General features: G+C 30.4%; 1 protein-coding gene across 1 annotated transcript; it reads left to right on the top strand.

Annotated features, from left to right (window-relative positions):
- Positions 1-14,607: 14,607 nt before the first annotated feature.
- LOC145628991 (type I inositol polyphosphate 5-phosphatase 10-like) lies at positions 14,608-19,029 on the top strand. Its single transcript, XM_081681451.1, has 11 exons — positions 14,608-14,841; positions 15,182-15,273; positions 15,599-15,662; positions 16,159-16,222; positions 16,344-16,448; positions 16,624-17,194; positions 17,282-17,475; positions 17,577-17,685; positions 18,101-18,249; positions 18,339-18,539; positions 18,633-19,029. The coding sequence occupies exons 1-10, from the start codon at positions 14,835-14,837 to the stop codon at positions 18,520-18,522; spliced, it is 1,539 nt and encodes a 512-aa protein (XP_081537577.1). The 5' UTR covers positions 14,608-14,834; the 3' UTR covers positions 18,523-18,539; positions 18,633-19,029.
- Positions 19,030-19,474: the final 445 nt, after the last annotated feature.

Here is a 19,474-nt window from a genome sequence, read left to right as displayed (position 1 = left end):
CATATCAGAAAAGTGCTTTTGGTATGCCATATTGCCATTAGATTAAAATGGAATGATTTTACAGAAATGGCATGTTTGTGTAGTGGGATGGGCTTCAACAGAGGATAAGAACATAATACATGGAGAGATAAGGATTAGTGAGCAAATATCATAATGTTCATAATAATGTAGTCCTATCTTCAAGAAAAATGGACAATTTGGGGGGAATTAGTAATACCATGAAAATGAACTTTGATTTTTCTTTAAATTTATACACATCCATTCTCATTATTGTCGTTTATGGAATTTTGGTCACTTACCAAATAAACAGTAATGATTTTGAGAACCTCTATTATGCATGGTGCTCAATTGCTCATAGGGTTCGAAATGAGCAAAAGTCATCAAAGGATGAAAAATCTTAATATTTATCAACCAACACTTTTAAAAATCTTTGAAACATTCTTGCTCCAGATATTGATTTGACGGATGATGCAGTGCATGTGTTTGAACTTCTGCCAAGTTAGATCAGAGTTAAGCATTGTGCATTGTGCATGTGTTTGAACTTCTGCCAAGTTAGATCAGAGTTAAGCATTGTGCATTGTGCATGTGTTTATTTGGGTTATAATCGTGAAGGGTTACATGTATTTTTTCATGTACTAGTTGAGAGTTACATGTGTAATTTCCGAGTTAAGAATAATAACATGGTCTAACATTTTCATTTTTTCACCTTTTGGGACCTCTTATTTATTTTTTTTCACCTTTTGAGACCTCTACTAATTAGGTTTCCGGTCATTTAACCCAACTTAAACTCACCTGAGCAAAAGTGAGTCCCTTATTTCATTATTTTTCCTTAAGTGAGTCCCTTCATTAATTTAAGCAAGAATATTCAAAACAAAAGGATATTAAGAGCTACTGCAATTGAACTAGCCGTTTTAATTCCCAAAAAAAAAAAAAAAAAAACACAACTCAAATTTTCAGGTAATTACAGCAAAATAAAACGATCAACAAACACATAAGCTAAATGTACACAACTACGAACACATTCAACATCTAATTTCAACACAAATACGCATAATTCAAGCAATAGGGAAAAAAAAAAAATTCAAAACCCCAAAACCTATTTCAACCCAGATAAAAATCATATATTTTCGAAAAAAAAAAACATGCATAATTGAAATTTATGATGCTTACCTCACTATCCTTGCGAAATGTTGTCCGAATTATCAAATTTGAGAGCCACCAAACACGAAGAATATTCACACGGATAGGGAATTTGTAGAGCTTTGGCAGGGGAGTAAATGAGAATAATGGCGCCTAAAATGGGTAAATACACACAAAGATTTCAAACGCTGCGTTTGTTGTTGTTGTTTTTTTTCTCCAAAAAAAAAAAAGAAAACAAATCTTTTTATATTTAGGACCATGCATTTAAAAAAACTTGCAGAAGAAGCTTTACATTCCCCGTGCCCACGTGTTCGTTTTTTACACGCCCCCATCAAATCAACCAGCATGAGCATTAAATAAGGGACTAACTTATTTCTGTCACTTTTTAAGAGACTAACATTATTAACCCAAGGGACTCACTTTTTGACCGGATTGCACCATTGAGGTCCCAAACAGTAAAAAAAAAAAGTGGGAGCTCCCAAAAGGTGAAAAATTTAAAATGTTAGTCCCCAAATTTATACTTAACTCGTAATTTCCTCATCAAACCGTAAATGCAAGTTGCAAACAGTAATTGGACAGCTCACTAAAAATATTGAATAAATTATCACGTCTTTTCAATATATTTACAAAAATGTCAACAGATTAACAAAAATTCGTTTATCTAGTAGATTAACTTGTATTTGCTCGTCAGATTATGTGTTTTACCCTTAACATATAAAATGAAAACAAGATACAAGCTGCAAATATTTTTTTTGATGCAATATTCCACGGCTACACGCTGCAAGTATATTTATATTTAATGTTTTACTTTTCTTTATCTTTAAATACCTTGTTGTGTTGGTCGCAAAACAAAAAAAAAAAAAAAAAACTATTGAGTACTCTTCCAGTCTTTTTTTTTTTTTTTTTTTTTTTTTGGAGGAATCAATCTAGTATCATATCATCATATTATGTTATATCACTAATAAATAAAGTCAGTCAACTGCCAAAACACATAACCAACAAATAGATATTATTGTGACACATGATGTTGAGTAAGCAAATTTTGAATAGATTTTTTAAGATAAAAATGTTGTTTTGAGTTTTATTATTAACATGCTTCTAAAATTTCATACATACAAAATTAATAAACATCTTACACAAATTCTTATATGTGGCTGGCCATATGGTGTGGCCAACCGTTATAAAAGTTATTTCATTAGTGCAATAGAGGTTACCTGACTAGTATTAAAGGTGTTATTTCGATAGTGTAATAGGGATTACTTGGTCAATATTATAGGCTTACTCAGTCAGTGTTATAGGGGTTACTTTGTTTTTTTTTTTTTATAAGTGGTCACACGGTGTGACCAGCTACATGCAAAACAAACTAAAATATCTTATAACTCGAATCTATTTCCATCATAAAATTTGTTGAAAAATTTCTTTAAGTTAAGATCCATTTAAATACATTTAATTTATTTTAATAACAATAGAGAATAGGCTAAAAATAAGGTTTAATCAATACAAATAATTTTAGACAATGTAAAAAAAAGAAAGGAATTAAATTTCTATGAAAATAATTAAAGTTGATAAAAAAAAATTTCAAGTTAATAACATCATACAAGTATATATCTATTTACAAACAAAACTACAAAAAGTACCATATCATATCATATACGAAGTAACTAATACTCATAAAGATAAAATTTAGTCAAGTCATGAGACATCGACACTTGACGTTCTAGCTTTTCGCCAAGTGTCGTGCCACGTAGGCGACAATTAATAATTAATTATGACACTTGGGATTTATTTGAAAATATTTTTTGTAGAATAGGATAAAAAAAGTTAATATTAAGAAAAAGGTAGGATAAAAAAATTATTTAAGAATTCTATTTTCATTAAAATTTGGATAGATTCCATAAGATACAAAAGCTATTTTAGAGTTTTATTTTCAATAAAACTTTTGGTTTAGAATTTTATTTTTAATTAAATACGAATATTTCTATACAAATGACAAATCTAACGATATACAAAAGGAAAATAAAAAAATAAAAAAAAAATTCAAAGAGACATGTGATTATATATAATCGTTCTCTTAAGTCTTAACATGCAACTGGTATTTCCCTAAATACTCAGATAAATGAAAAGAGATTACAGTTTTAGAGGACGGTTATGGTTGTAAGTTATTAGTATCCATAGACGGACATGTATGATTGTTAAGTGATTATTAATGCATGAGTAGAAAATTCAAATAACATATTTATTTTAGATAAAAAAATATTTTAAAATTCGATAAACAACCCGGGCATCTCACGGGGTACAAAACTACCGTAACCTGAGCTATATAGCAACACCGACGGCATGTGGTGTGTATATTAAATTTATTTAAATTTAGCTCTTATCTATTGTGGATTGTTTTTGATATCATACAAAATACCAATAATATTACCATTGTTAAACACACACACACACACACACATATATATATATATATATATATATATATATATATATATATATATATATATATATATATATATATATATATATATATATATATATACTTGAACCAATACTTAGGGCATGTTCTCTTACGTTAAAATTGAGTTCAGTTTAGTTCAGGTTCACTTCAGTTCAGCTCAGTTCAGTTCAGCTTAGTTTAGTTCAGTTCAGCTCCTAATTTCCTTCTCTTGTAAAATATTCATTTCAGCTCACTTCAGTTCAGTTCAGTTCAGCTCAGTTCAGTTCAGTTCAGCTGAGTCCAGTCAATGAGAACAAGCCCTTAATCTTATCTTTTGAATAAATGATAGTAAATGTATTTGACATGTTTTCTTAATCTTTACTCAGTATTTAATTTTAGCTTGAACTTTATTTATTTATTTTTAGTAATTGTTAACTATTAATACGTATTTATTTATTGTGGTTGCCAATTTTTTTTCTCCTTTCTCTCTCCTCCTTTCTCTCTCCAAAACTCTAGCCTCCATTGTTGAATTTTGAAGGGGCTTCCATCGATTTTAATCAGTGGAAAGTCCCAATCCTTGTTTCTTTATTGTTTCTTTTAGGTTTATAATAATGCTTCCTCCTTTTGGGAGGAAGTTTTCTCCCTCGAAAGAAAGGGTTTCCGATCTCCTTCGAAAGACAAGGGTTTTTCGACCTCCTTCGAAAGACAAGGTTTATCTCCTCTTTTCGAGGGAGAAATTTCTTAGTTTTGAATCCATGGTAGCAGATCTAATGGATTATTGTGAAATTATTTCGTTGGTGAAAAAGTTATCAAGTTTTCGAATACGAACAGATGAATCAGAAGGAAAACATCCTCACGGCTACAAAGGATCGTTAGATTGTCTCTCCAACAAGGCTGTAATTTTCAGCGATATAAGCGGGAGATGCTCCGCAGTGCAAGATCTACTCGACGATCGTAGTTTTTATGAAGGAAAATTCTATTTGATTCAATATCTTATGTATTTGTTAACGTCGAATATCTATTGTACATGTCGTATGACTTTTAATTAATGAAATATTTTTTCTATTAAAAAAAAAAAAAAACTATTAATACGTAGTAATATATTTGGGGACTTTTTAAAAAATAAAAATACATTCGGTGACATGGTAATTGACAATATTAAACTTTTAGACAGGTCATGAGGCGGCGACACTTGGCGTTCCAACTTTTCGCCAAGTGTCACGCCACGTAGAAGATATTTAAATAGTCTACATAAGATAAAAAAAAAGTCAGTTTAGCATTTTATTTGGATAGAATTTGAGGATAAATTTGTTAGTTTAGAGTTTTATTTTCGATAAAATATCAATATCAAATTGAATTATAATTTTATTCAAAAAAATTATTAGATTATAATTCTAAAAAATTATCATATAAATTTAATTTTTATGTCATAATATTTTTTGGAGTGAAGGAAGTAGTTCAAAGCGTAAAACATACATTTATAATATATACTAATCGGTTAAAATATTATACTCTGTAATCTAATAGAATTTTGTTATTATGTAGCTAGATCTGTCGATTAGGGTCGGGTCATGAGTCATCTCAGATTGTGTCAGTTCAGGTTACGAATCAAGAAATGTTCAACCCTTGCCTAAAGTTTTCGGTTCGGGGAAACCCAACGAGCTTTGAACATTTATTTTAATTAATTTTTTTTTTGCTATTTTTTGCTATTTTTTTATTTTAATTAAAGCACCGTGTCACGGCACCAGGCATCGTGTCACGGCAACAGGTACCGTGCCACGGTGGAATTTGGCACGAAAAAGCTTTGAAAATAGCACAGTGACACGATGTAAAGCACCGTGTCACGGCACCAGGCACCGTCAGGCGGGGCACACTCACGCGACACGGTGCTTTTGCACTGTGCGTGGTGATTCCAGTTTTTACCCTTTTTTAAAAGTATCATAACTTTTGATCCGTAACTTGGAATAAGGAATATAATATATTATTGGAAAGATTATCAAGTATACTTTCCAACCCAATTAGAATCAGGTCAAAATTATTTTTATATTTTAAGATATGACCGTTTTAGTGGAAGGGTGTCGGTTTTAGGCCGAGTTTAGTGTTTTGCTCATATCTTTTTCGTTATAGCTCGGAATTGGGCTTATGATATATGGTTGGAAAGCTTATTTCAAGGCCTATTCAACCAAATAATAATTGGATCAAAATTATAAGACCAAAAAATTAGTTTCTCTCGGTTTTGCGATGTGGACACAAAAAGTGGATAACAAGTTATGGTTTAGGGAAATGAGCTAGGAAATGGATTGGTTCAAGAAATATTGAATAGAACATGGATTTAAGCACTCCAAAGATTAAATACTCAACCCTACCAATAATTGCGGTGAAAGGTGTTCATCATCGAGTTTGGTTTTGGGGAGACATTTTTAGGTGTCTACACCTTTGGATGCCACCATGCTTAAATGCATGATCACATTGGAGCTCTAAGTTGATGTTTGAAATATTCCCTACAATCGCGATGCGATATGTTTATCGCGCCGAGCGATATTTCTATCGCTCAGCGATACTTTTTTGGAAGATAGGATGCGTACGGAATACGACTTCCAATCAACTTAGTTTAATCGAACTCCGTACGTATTCTAATTTTATTCGAATTAAAATCATTGAAAAACAAGTTTTTTATCTGATATAAAGTTCTAAGTCTTTATCTTTTCGAAACAGGATAAATTAGAACTTTCTAGAAAATCCTAGAAGCTAATAATAAATCCTAGGATTTATTGAAAGCTTCCAGAATCCTCTAGAAGATTGTTTTCAATCCTAAATCCTAATCTTATACGTACTATATAATTACAGAGTCAATTCACCACAGCCCTTCAAATCTCCAAAACTCAAATCTCATGCATTTGAGATTTTTTTTTTAAAGCTACCCAAGTACCCATCCCACTATATATTTATTATTTATTAATTTTTTTAAAAAAAAAAAATCTCAATAAGGACAATAACTACCCATCCCAATTTTTATTTATTTTATTTTATTAAGGGACTGCAATAATTAATAAAAAAAATTACTTATTTTTAAGCACTATTAACCGTTCACTTTGTGTTATTTTCTTTCGCGTATAATATATATTGTGCATTATCACGAATATACAATTCCTCTATCAACAATTCACCGTAGCACTCTAAATCCCCAACTAACCCTTCAATTATATGCATATTTTTTGGGGATTATCCTACAAACAATTTTCACTTCTCTAATCATAAAATAAATAAATAAAATAAAATAAAATTTGGAGCACGCTATTTGCGTTACTGGCCTCACCGAATAGCTACTTGTAAAAGATCAAATTAGACCTGTGACACTAGCTAGGTAACCCCTATAACACAAAATGGGTAACCTCTTTAGATTTAACAAAGTACCCCCCCCCCCCATAATAGCTGGCCACATTGTGTGGCACTGTTAGCCCACGTATAAGAGTCGGCCCTGTTTTTATTGAGTTTTTTTAGCAAAGCAGTGAATATCAGATTTCAGCATATCAGATTTCAGCAGAGCAGATCATGTTTCAACAAATTACTAATTCTCAATAGAGCAGATTTGAACAGAACATTGTCAAGTAGATCAGACCACAACAACTCTCAAAAAAACATGGCCTAAGTTACTACAATAAATCAACTTCCCTATTTGAAAGTTTATTTTTCTTATATTATATATTGAATTTTTTCTAATATAAAATATATCCCCTGCATTTTGCACGAGTACACTCTAGTGGATTTAGGATTGACAACCATCTTCTAGAGGATTTTAGAAGCTTTCAATAAATCCTAATTGGTTTAGGAATAAGGTTAAGGCTAATGTACTCTCCACATGATCATTGGGTCGCAAGTAAGGCTCGGTTTGGGCTCAGTTTAGTATTTTTGGTCATAACTTCTTCGTTATAACATGGGTTTGAACTTATAATATATCGTTGGAAAGCTCTTTTCAAGCCTCATCCAACTACTTAATCATCGGATCCTGATTATAAACCAAAATAGACCGATTTGAACGACACAAAATGAATGATTTTGGGTTTAAAGACACGAAATAAATGATTTTAGATAAAAATAAACATTTAAGGAAAGATTAGAAACATGGTCAAGGCTTAGGTATTTTACGAGACTCTTCAACTCCTTACCTAATTCGATAAACAAAGACGTAAAAGATACTCATCACTGGGTTTGGTTTTTTGGAGAGTCACAATCAGATGTCTACACGTATATAATAAAACATAAGAGATTTGTTACATGCTACATGCGGTCTCTTCGTTATCAGTTTTTTTTTTTTTTTTTTTTTCCTTTCTAATGAGTGCACAACTATACCTCTATGTATTCCCTGAATCCGCCATTGTTTTTACTCATTATTATCTCTTAATGTATCTTTTTCTTTTCCTTACACTTGTCCTTTATTTTTTACCCATAGTATCTTACTTTAACCTTTATTTCTTACACACACTCACTCACCCCTTTACTACTATAAGTAGTTGTTTAGATAGTTATCAAATTTTACAATGTAATAGAAACATAGAAAGCAAGCATATAAGACTAGCAGACTAATAGTCGATCTAAAATCAATTGACAAAAGCTTGTGTGTGTGTGTGTGTAAGGCAGTAGTTAAAGTTCTATTAGATGGGATGTATATTGTTATATAATTAGAAATTTGATTAGTTTGTTTTGGATGTATTACAAACCTAGGTAAAGATATTTTGGTTCGAGTAATCTATACTAAGATTAGTTTGTCTAGATACAATGCTAGTATATAATTACATATAATGCATAAACAATATTATACTTCATATACAATTAAGCTTAAATAGTTAGTTGAATAAATAAATATAAAATTCCACATGCATGCATTCCTTCTTTTGATATATTATAAAAGGATTACTATGATTATGCCTTTGATATTATACAAAGCTCATTGGGAAAGTGGGGCAAATGCTTCAAAGTTTGAAGCACACACGAATGCATCAAGAACGTTACTTTGTCTAGAAAAATGGTGGTCCATGGTTTGACCAATTTACCCTTAGCTTGCCCCATATGAAATATAACACGGCTTCCTTTATTTGGGGATGTTCTTCATGGTTTACCATGGCATTGTGTCGACATGTTTTGCTTATGCTATGTTGTGTGTTGAACTTTGGATTTCTGTCTTAAAGGAATTAAGTATTGTGTTCTTTCATTGTTCTATTTGTTTATGTACTTTCCATGTAAAAGTATGGTTATTTGGTGTAAGTGGTTATTAGCTAAGGAATCATCTTGAAATTTGTGTTTTTTTATACTAGATGTATCTCTCTCTATTAGTTGTCGAGGTTACGTACAACTCTTCACAATGGCAATTTAGTTGTGAGCCCTTAAGAATGAGAACAATATAAATTTATCATCTTAATAATTAAAAAACGTTTATCAAAAAGTGTAAATAGGCCAGCAACTTTTATACGGAGTACAATATTGGTCTTGCGATAATAATATAATTACATGCTGACTTTTTTTGTTGATTTATTTACTACGTTTTTGCCACTTGATAATATAAAGGTCATAAATGGGGGCTTTTTCCTAAAAAAAAAAACCAATTACTTATCATTAATATCTTGCAGGGGAAATAGACTCAATGCCTTTATAAAGATTCAGTTTATTTCTTCTTATATATGATGTAATAGATTTTCTCTGCCACTTTGGTTCAATTTCATCTCGCCATATATACGATGAAACTAATTGAGTAACAGATTTTGTAGAGGCCCTCAACAACCACCAATACATATATAGCTAGACCCTTTATCGATAACCAATTATCTCTCTCTCTCTCTCAATTATTACCGCTTCCGATAAGTTAGGATACATTACAATATTGAGAAAAAACTTATCCAACTCCGGAAAATTTGAAAATTATACTCCTATGAAATATTGATTTAGAAAAAGGGAACGAACAAACACCTAGGGACATTGCATATGACAATATAAAATATAAATATTAAATTGAAATAAACATTAATAATTACTTTGATTTATAAATTAATTAATATTGATAAACATGATTTTGACATGCATTTTATAAGTTAATATATACGTAGTACTATTTTAAAAAATTTGTATATTGCTATCTAACACCCCGAGAGCATTAGTTAACAAAATTCTTCTAAATTTCATGTCATCATGAAGAAAGGAAGAATGGATATAAACACAATGTAATAATTAACATTATTAATTGAAAGTAGTATTAAACCGATTGGGGAGAAGTTGGTCCATTAGTTGCTTATGCATGCCTTTTGAAACTATAGATTATAGTAAAAGTATTCAACATGCAATATGCAATATGGATAAAGGTATACATCTTTGGTTTGGTATGATTCAAATATTCAACATACCTTTTGGCTGCTTCAGTCATCCATTCAAGTCAAAGTCATGGTCAAAGTAAGTTTTATCTATGGATAACACTTGTTGGGGGTGGTTTAGGTAGATAAAGGTTTCATTTGGCTCGAAGACATGGTGAATTTAGGGGGCAACAAAAAGGTAGGAAAAAGGTACAAGAAATGGGGCTTCTATAAAGAAAAAGACCAAATGATTAAATGAAAAAAATTCAAAAGAATAATTAAACTAGTTTAATAATAGTTATTCTCTAAATAAAATCTAACTTTGATAGATTTTATCTAAATAAAATCAAACTTTGATGATAGGTTTTATCTAAATAAACTCTAACTTTTTTTTATTTTTTATTTTTTTTTTAAACAACACTAAAAAAACACTAACTTTGTATTGTGTTTGCTAAACATAATCATTAGTACATGATTATAAGAATTCAATATTAGTGTTATTTTTTTATACAACATTTAAAGTCTTCTTATTTCGAGTAAAATTAGAACTAAAAAAAAAAAGTGTTTCCATGGATGATATTCCTAAATAAGTTAGGGTTTTGTAGACTAAGGGTCTGTTCTCATACGATTATTTTCACTTCAGTTTAGTTCAGCTCTAATCAGCTCAGTTCAGTTAAGTTCAACTCTTAATTTCCTTCTCTTATAAAATATTCAGTTTAGTTCAGTCAGCTCTAATAAGTTCAGTTCAATTTAGTTGATTTCAGTCAATGAGAACATACCCTAAGTCAAGACTAGCTAGTTCAAACCGACTTGCTGATTGAAATTTACATGGATTTAGAGAGATTTTATATCTTTTTTTTTTTTTTTTTTAATTTTATTTATTTATTTTTGATAGCCTAAAATAATTTTAGTTATAATTTGACTTGGATAATATTTTTTTTTTAATAATTGGCCTAGATAATAATTGATCTGAAAAATCCACTATTTTTTTGGGGTTCAAGCATATAATATATACTTCCTCCGTTTTTTTTTATTATTGCACCATAGGAGTTGAGTACAAATATTTTGGTAGTGGAAAAAAGTAAGAGAGAGGTAAAAATACAAAATTGCCCATGTTACATATTGATAAACTAAAAAGTAAGTGTGAAAGAGCAAGGGTATATTGGGTATTTGTAGTGTGAACACAAATAATTTTTTTCCTAAAGAGAAAATGGTGCAATATTTGTGAAACTTCCTAAAAAGGCAAGTGGTGCAATAATAAAAGAACGGAGGAAGTACTAGCTTTGTGCCCCGTGCGATGCCCGGATTGTTATTGAATTTTAAGATAAATTTTTAATCCAAGATAACTCATGACCCCGACCCTAATTAACAAGTCTACATAGCAATAAAATTCTATTAGAGATTGTGAAGTATATATTTTATTTTAACCGATCTGTATTTATTATAAATGTTTTGAACTACTTAGCTTCCTTCGTTCCAAAAAATATTATGATGCAAAACAGTAAATTTATATGATAATTTTTTAGAATTATAATCTAATAATTTTTTTGAATAAAATTATAATTCAATTTGTACATCTGAAATATTGGTATTTTATCGAAAATATAACTCTAAACTAACAATTTTTTTTTTTATTGAATAGCAACTAACAATTTTATTTAAATTCTATACAAATAGAATTTTAAACTAACTTTTTTATCTTAAGAAATCTATTTAAATCTATCCAACGTGACACGACGCTTGGCGAAAAGTTGAAACACCAAGTATTGTTGTCTCGTGACCTGGTTAAAAGTTTAGCTTTATATATTAGTTATATGATTTAGCCGGATCTCGAATTCTTGTCCCAACCCAAAACTTTAGGGTACGTTGAGTATCGCTATATATATATATATATATATATATATATATATATATTTATATATATATATATATATATATATATATATATATATATATATATATATATATATATATATATATATATATATATAATTCATATGATATACTTCTTCCGTTTCTCTTTTATTGCACCATAAGGACTTTTACACTATTCACTTATTCTTCTTTGATGACTATCATTTGTGATTGATCCATTAGGACAAACATAATCATGTGGGATATAATTAGGTTCGTCTCGAAATCTATTTTTCAAATAACATTTTTTTTTAATTTTTATAAAAGTATAATCGAAAATATTAATAGCTAAAATAATGAATTAGCAAACGTGAAATCCCTCACGGTGCAATAAAAAAAGAACAGATGAAGTATATTATATAATCATGGTGCAATAAAAAAAGAATAGATGAAGTAAAATTATATAATGAATCAAGAATTGATTTAACTGACAAATAAAACGTGAAAATACTTGGGGTTCGTTTGACATTGTTGCTGTTTCAGTTTTTTGGTTTTTTGTATTTTAATTAAAAGTGTATGACATATGTCATATAATGAATAAAAAATTAGTCAAACTTATTAAAATCATGCTAATTTTGAACACTGACAACAGAAAAGTGAAAACACTTTTTTCTTGTTTCCTGTTTTTTGTTTTAAAAAAAAACTGAAAACTGAAAACAAAAAACAATGCCAAACAAGCCTTATTTTCTTGTTTCTTGTTTTTGGTTTTTGTTTTCAAAATTTTAGAAAAATTAAAAATTAAAAATAATGCCAAATAAACCCTTACTTTTTTGCATAGGCTCAACCTCACTCATTACAACTGTCCACAGGCAAGGGACATGGCCAGGGCATCTCTTCTAATACATGTATTCGTTTTTACCCTAAGTATTTAATTAACGTGAGTTTGACATAATTGTATAAAAAAAATAATTACAAAATTTGTGTAAAATCTTTTGGCTTCCAAGAAATAAATTTTAGCCTTAGGCATACCTTTTCTGCCTTAAAGTGGGTTTTCGATAATTTTAACAAGATAGGTAAAAGAATCTGGAATGATCCAAGTTTTAGACCTCGTTCGATTCCTTTGCTCGAAAATGAGCTATGTTTATCTTAAATAAATGTATGTACCTTTTATTACTTCTAACCTAGAGCTCCAAGCAGATGAGTTTGTTAGTGACACTATCCCTTACTAATAGCTGCCCATTGTCTTAGTTAGTTCTGTACATTTTTGGTGTAAAACTCAAATCATGCGCATAAAACTCTACCTAATTACATCAATAATTATCATTTAAATCTTTTGTGACTATCAATTTTTAGAAAAAAAAAAAAAAAAAACATCTCTTCCCCACGATGACAACTAATCTTGGTAAAATGAAAACATGTCTCTCCCACAACAAACTTGACACTTGTTATTACTAGAATAACACAACCATCCACATAAATCTTTCTTGTTTGTAAACTTATATGAAGGATAAAAGATTGTACTCCATAATAGGTTTGTTAATGAGCTGAGCTGAGCCGAGCCCAAATACTAGTAGACGTCTTGAGCTTGAGTGCTCAAAAGTGGAGCTCGGCTTGAGCTCGTTATTGGATCGAGTTTGAAATTAAGCTCATTTAGGCCCATAAATACATAATTCATATCACATAACTTACCAAACTACCCAAATATAATAGTGGATTGTTGTTATTATGCTTATTAACTTATCAAATTTAATTAAATACATATAATATTTATTTTAAAAATAATAATTTGAGCCGCTTGCGAGCTTTTCAAGTCGAACTTAGCATGGCTCTTGTATCGTCTCATTTAATCTCGAGTCGAATCCAAACTCGATTTGAGTTTTGACTGAGCTGAGTTCGAACAGTTCACGAGCAAGCTCAACTCTTAACGATCCTCCACTAATAGATGCCAATTATCTTAGTTAATTCTTTATATTTTTGGTGTAACACTTAATTAAATCATGCGCATAAAACTCAACTAATTGCATCAATTGTCATTTTAATCTTTCTCTACTATTAATCTTTTAAAAAAAACAATAAAACACCTCTTCCCCACGATTACAACTAATCTTGGTAAAACGAAAACACATCTCTCCCACAACAAACTCGACACTTGTTACTACTTGAATAACACAACCATTAACATAATTCTTTCTTCTTTGGAAACTTATATGAAAGTAGATTACACTCCACACAACAAAGAATAGAGACCAAAAACGAATGTTGTTGGTTGAGATAAAACCATCTCATAAATATACAATGTGTGAATACAAAACACAAAAATAATCGAAGGTGGTAGAGTAAACGAAGACTCAGGTCTTCAGTCATTGGGAATTGAGAAATTTCCATACTCCGTAAAACGTAAGATTTGGTTTGTAAACTCCCCACACGTGGGGTCATTGCCTCTTCTCTCTATAACAATTTCACACCCAATCAAACAGTTTCTAACCCAATTTTACAATAACCAATTTTATAAATTAATTTATGTATTCCGTTTTATATTAATTGTAACTTTTAGTGACACGTTTGGTAATACATAATTTCATTTAATTTATTTATCCTTTAAATATAATCAAATTAAAAAAAATTAACTGTATAAAAAAATTTATTAAGACGAATTAACAAATTTCAATTTTACAAAAACCAAATTTATTCCCTATTCTTGTAAAAATTAAAAAAAACCCATCTCAAAATTTTCATATACAAACAAATATAATAACATTTCCCAGAAATTTTCTGGTTTCTTGGGAATTTCAAGGTTCTTCCAAAAAACTAGTACCACTGCTTTGATTTTTTTTTTTCAACATTTTGACCCTTTCTTTTTATCTGAACAAGTTAATTTTATTTATTTACTTGTATTTGTTTATATATTCATGTTATTGGAATTTTGATACCTTTCTTCGTGTTACAAGACAAGTTTCAATCTCCATTTTTTTCTCAAAATTTTTCCCCAAATTTCCAAATGTTTTTGTCTCAGATTTATTTTTCATTCCTCTCCATTTTCCCAGGTTTTTCCCTTGAAAATTTCAATGGCTGGTAGGTTGACTTTCTCGAAATTAATTTATTAAAATAAAAATCTCAAATTTGGGGTTTTTATTTATTTATTTATTTTTTATTACATTGATTTATGGGTTCTTCCTTCTTATATAATCCTCATTTGCTCTGTTCTTGCATTATTTTCTTGTAATTATTTTTTTTGTTTGTGAAATTTTTTATATTTTTATTGTTATTGATTCATATTAAAATTGAAAAGGGGATTTTGGTTGTGAATAAGATTACAAATCCCTTAAATTGTTCTTAATACAAGGGTATTTAGATTTGATAAATTAATTATAGTCTAATTACCCTTGTCAAATTTTGCATAAATATACAACAGTTTATGGGGTTTGGAGATTCTGGGCCAGAGCAATTTATCAAATTTTTGATGGTCTTCAGATGGCTTTGAATTCACAAGATAGAAAAAGCAAGGTATAATTATTATTCTAATTATTTAAATTATAATTTTAATGCTTATATTTCACTTTTCCATCATTTGTTAATTACTCAAACTATAGTTTATATTACAAATTCTATTTATTTATTTAATTATTTCATGTGATCAAATACTTTACAGTTTACACCCTCTAATGTATGTTTTTTTTTAAATTATTTAGTTTAATTCCTTATTTCCTGGATTTTCCATTACCAAAATGCCGACCAATTGTGCTGTCATTCTTCAAGATATTGGCTTTATATGTTGGCCACGTCTTGGTAAACCCTTCTTTTGACCTTCAATTTTTTGTTATGTTTTCAGTCTTTGATTCATAAAATGTTTGCATCAAAAGAAAGAAGTCGACGAGGGATTAAATTCCCTTCTGGTTAGTTACTCCGAATCCTTCCATATCGGTTATGTTTTTATCGTCGACATGATGTATGCTATTGCTAGTGATTCTGTTAATCTTTCATGTTCGAACATTGTACAATAACAAGGTATTTTGCCTTTTTAATCAATGAATGTCATTATCGAATGACTTATAATGTCACATTGGTAGGAAAGTTATAAGGAAAAAGTGGTCCAAATTTATTGGCATCTATGATGAAGAATATGATTCATTATGATTATGGCAAATCTTGTTAATAGTGAGTTAAAGCAGGGATGATATATACGCTTCTAAATTCCAATCTATCTTATCTTTATCATAAAGCTGATAGATTGGCTGGTAGTAATTGGCAATTTGCTTATCAATATTATTCCTCTTACTCTTTTAGTTGAATTTGTCTTGTTGTAGTGGTTGCGATTTACTGTTTGATTGGTTTGTGTATCCAGATTATAAATTTGGTGGGTGATTTGTTTCATTGATTTGCCTTATGCAGAAGCAGACGCCTTTACTAATTCTGGAACCGAAATGCCAGCAGTTCAAAATGCCAAGACCTTAAAGTACATAGGATCACTTTTACCCTTTCCTCTTTTTCTTTCTTGGTTGCATTTTCTTCCAAATCCCGGATCTTTTTTTTTTCCTTAAATTTTGCTGATTTTTCTAAATTTTTTTTCTTCTCAGGACTTTTGTAGCTACATGGAATGTGGGAGGGAAGCCTCCAGAGAATAGCCTTGTTCTTGACGATTTTCTTCAGCTTAGTGCTCCATCAGATATCTATGTCCTGGGGTAATTTGCTCTTTCCCTTAATCCTCTATTCGTTAAATCTGTATCAGAATTAATTAACCAGTCTATCTCCCTATTTTTGCATACCTTATATTGTGAAATTATCCATAAATGTGTAATCTGTTTTCTGACCGGACATGGAATTTGATTTGTTATGATCATTGCTTGTTGTATGTAGATTTCAGGAAATTGTCCCGTTAAATGCTGGAAACGTGCTTGTTTTAGAAGACAGTGAGCCAGCCGCAAGGTGGCTGGCTCTTATTAATCAGTCTCTCAATGGAAGTAATAACCATTTCCAAGCTCTGAGAAAAGCAACCTCTTTGATAGAAGCAAAGACTATGTATGGAACCAAAAATAATAAACTAACAAGCACTGCGAGTGGCTCACTGTTCTTTCCCAAGTACTCCCTCAAAGCTATGAGCAAGCAATTCAGGACAGAAAGCAAAAAGAAGCTCAAGACATGCAACTGTGTCTCAGATTTAGAGAGAAGATACACCAGGGATTCGTGTTTTCGCTGCCAACAAAGTAACATTAGTGACGATTCATCTGAAGAAGATGATGGACCAAACGGAGTTGTATTTTCAGAAATCATTAATTCTTCTGGAAGTAATCAGAAATACAGCTTAATTGTAAGTAAGCAGATGGTTGGGATTTTTCTCACAATATGGGTAAAGAGGGAGCTCGTTCCACATATTAGTCACTTGAAAACTTCTTGTATTAGTCGTGGTATCATGGGCCTCGGAAACAAGGTAATTTCTTTGTTTTATGGAATAATAAAACTCAGCTTTTAGATTCAAATCTTTCTAAATCATGCTGATATGTATTTCTTTTGGCAGGGCTGCATCTCTGTGAGCATGCTTTTGCATCGAACGAGCTTTTGTTTCATATGCAGCCATCTGGCATCCGGGGAGAAAGAAGGAGATGAGCTTAGAAGGAATTTGGATGTTATTGAAATACTTAAAAGTACTTATTTCCCAAGAAGATGCAAAGTTTTGAACAGCCAAATTCCAGAAAGAATCTTAGAGCATGAGTAGGTTATATATAGTTTTCTGCTACAGATTACTGATATTACTTTATTGATAATGTCTGACCAATTTATTTGACGGGTGGGGCAAAAAAAAAATACACTAGCCGGATCATATGGTTTGGGGACTTGAATTACAGGATTGCTTTAAGTCATACGGAAACCCTGAAGCTGCTGAAGAAAAGAGAATGGGAGGCGCTGCTCAGCAAGGATCAGGTATGTGTTACAATTTACTTTTATTTGCTTCATTACATCTTTGCTGAAGTCCTTCATGGAACATCCTATGTCAATGCCTTCTAGTTCAGATTTTGTAGACTACGTTCTTTTCAACTTAAATTCACTTATCTGAACTTATTTTATCCCGAAATATGTAATGTTCCAAATGAAAAGAACACAACCTGTATGTGCAATTATTCTGATTTACAATAATTAAAACTGCTCAATGGCCTGGATTTTTGTGTTTTAAAGCTACTTTCTCAACAGAGCTATAGTGGTAACTTGTCTTGTTGAAGTAAATGTAACAAGTAAACAAAAGGAACAAGTTTGTTCATGTATTGCCACCATAATTTTAGATTTATAATTTATGAACTGCAATATGTTTGCTGATCGATGTGATTCTGTGTTTGTATAGCTAAAAATCGAGAGGGAGGCTGGGCGAGTATTCAAAGGATGGAGAGAAGGGCTTATAAAATTTGCACCTACTTACAAGTACTCTTTTAACTCAGACATTTATCTTGGAGAAACCAACATCGCACCAAGCAAAAGAAGAACTCCTGCTTGGTATCAGCACTGAATTTTGATTTACATATTACAGAATCTTCCTGTCATAAATATATGTACTTAACTTATCGATAACATACTATTTACAGGTGTGACAGAATTTTATGGAAGGGGGATGGTATGCAGCAGTTACATTACGAACGTAAGGACTCTAATAAGTATCAGTTTTCTGATCACCGACCTGTTTGTTCATCATTTTCTGTGGATGTTTCTGTGAGGGAATCAAATTCAAACTTCCTTAAAATTGAAGTTGAAGAACTTCTACCAAAATAACAATGAATTGCTGAAAGGTTAGTATTATGCTTTGAAGTACCATTTTGCTTCAAGTAGATGCCTGAAAATTGGAGACAATGAATTGATTTTTTGCTCTTCTATTTCATTAGGTACTAACATAGATCGTAATTGTCGAAGACTGAAGAAACACCCAAATTTTTCGTTGCTGACTTGCAGTAGAATGATAAGTTGTAGGCAATTCTTTTTAGCTAGCCCTTCCATCTAGCTTACCAATTTTTTGTACAGTATATTTTTCTCTCTTTTGTAATTTTTTTTTCTTACTCCTTGTTAAATGTATCAATAGCCCTTTTTTCCCCTTTGATTTGCATAGATAAAGGAAATGGAAGCAAGGATTTTTTTTTTTTTTTTTTCTTTCATTGGAATGAATTTGTACATGATTTTGTTGTTATTGGTAGTAATATAAGTTATGATTGATTAAATTTCACCATGTATATCACAATTATTTTTGGTGTTCTTGTATACTTGCACCTTGGTTGATTGTTTTTATATTTATTTTAATTTATTTTTTTTGGCAAAACATAAGCTGACCATGAATAGCTAATTGTATCAATTGATTTGATTAATTGTTAACTTATTGTATAAAATTGTTTGGTAAATAGATAATTGTTTAAAGTTGTTTTAATATGCAAAATGACCAATTATTGCAATAAGGACATTAGGGTTTGGGATTAATTGGAAGAATAATTGTCATGTTACTTTAAGATACTTGAATTACTAGTGAAAGGAATTTTTTTGGAATTGAGTTTATTTAGTTGTATAAGCTCTTTGAATCAGTTCACATCAAACTCTTCAATTAGCTTGTATGATCAGATTTACTAATTTTGCCTCAATATGTTCCTAACCAAGCACTTCCATAATTTTATTTATTTATTTATTTGAACAAACGGAGCATAATATTAATTAATCAAGGGGATAAAGCATCCGATAAAAC

Source organism: Chenopodium album, chromosome 4, assembly GCF_948465745.1.
Source record: "Chenopodium album chromosome 4, dcCheAlbu1.1, whole genome shotgun sequence".
In the NCBI taxonomy this organism is placed as follows: domain Eukaryota; kingdom Viridiplantae; phylum Streptophyta; class Magnoliopsida; order Caryophyllales; family Amaranthaceae; genus Chenopodium; species Chenopodium album.
Note: the sequence above shows the minus strand (reverse complement) of the source record. Positions and strands in the feature narration are given on the sequence as shown.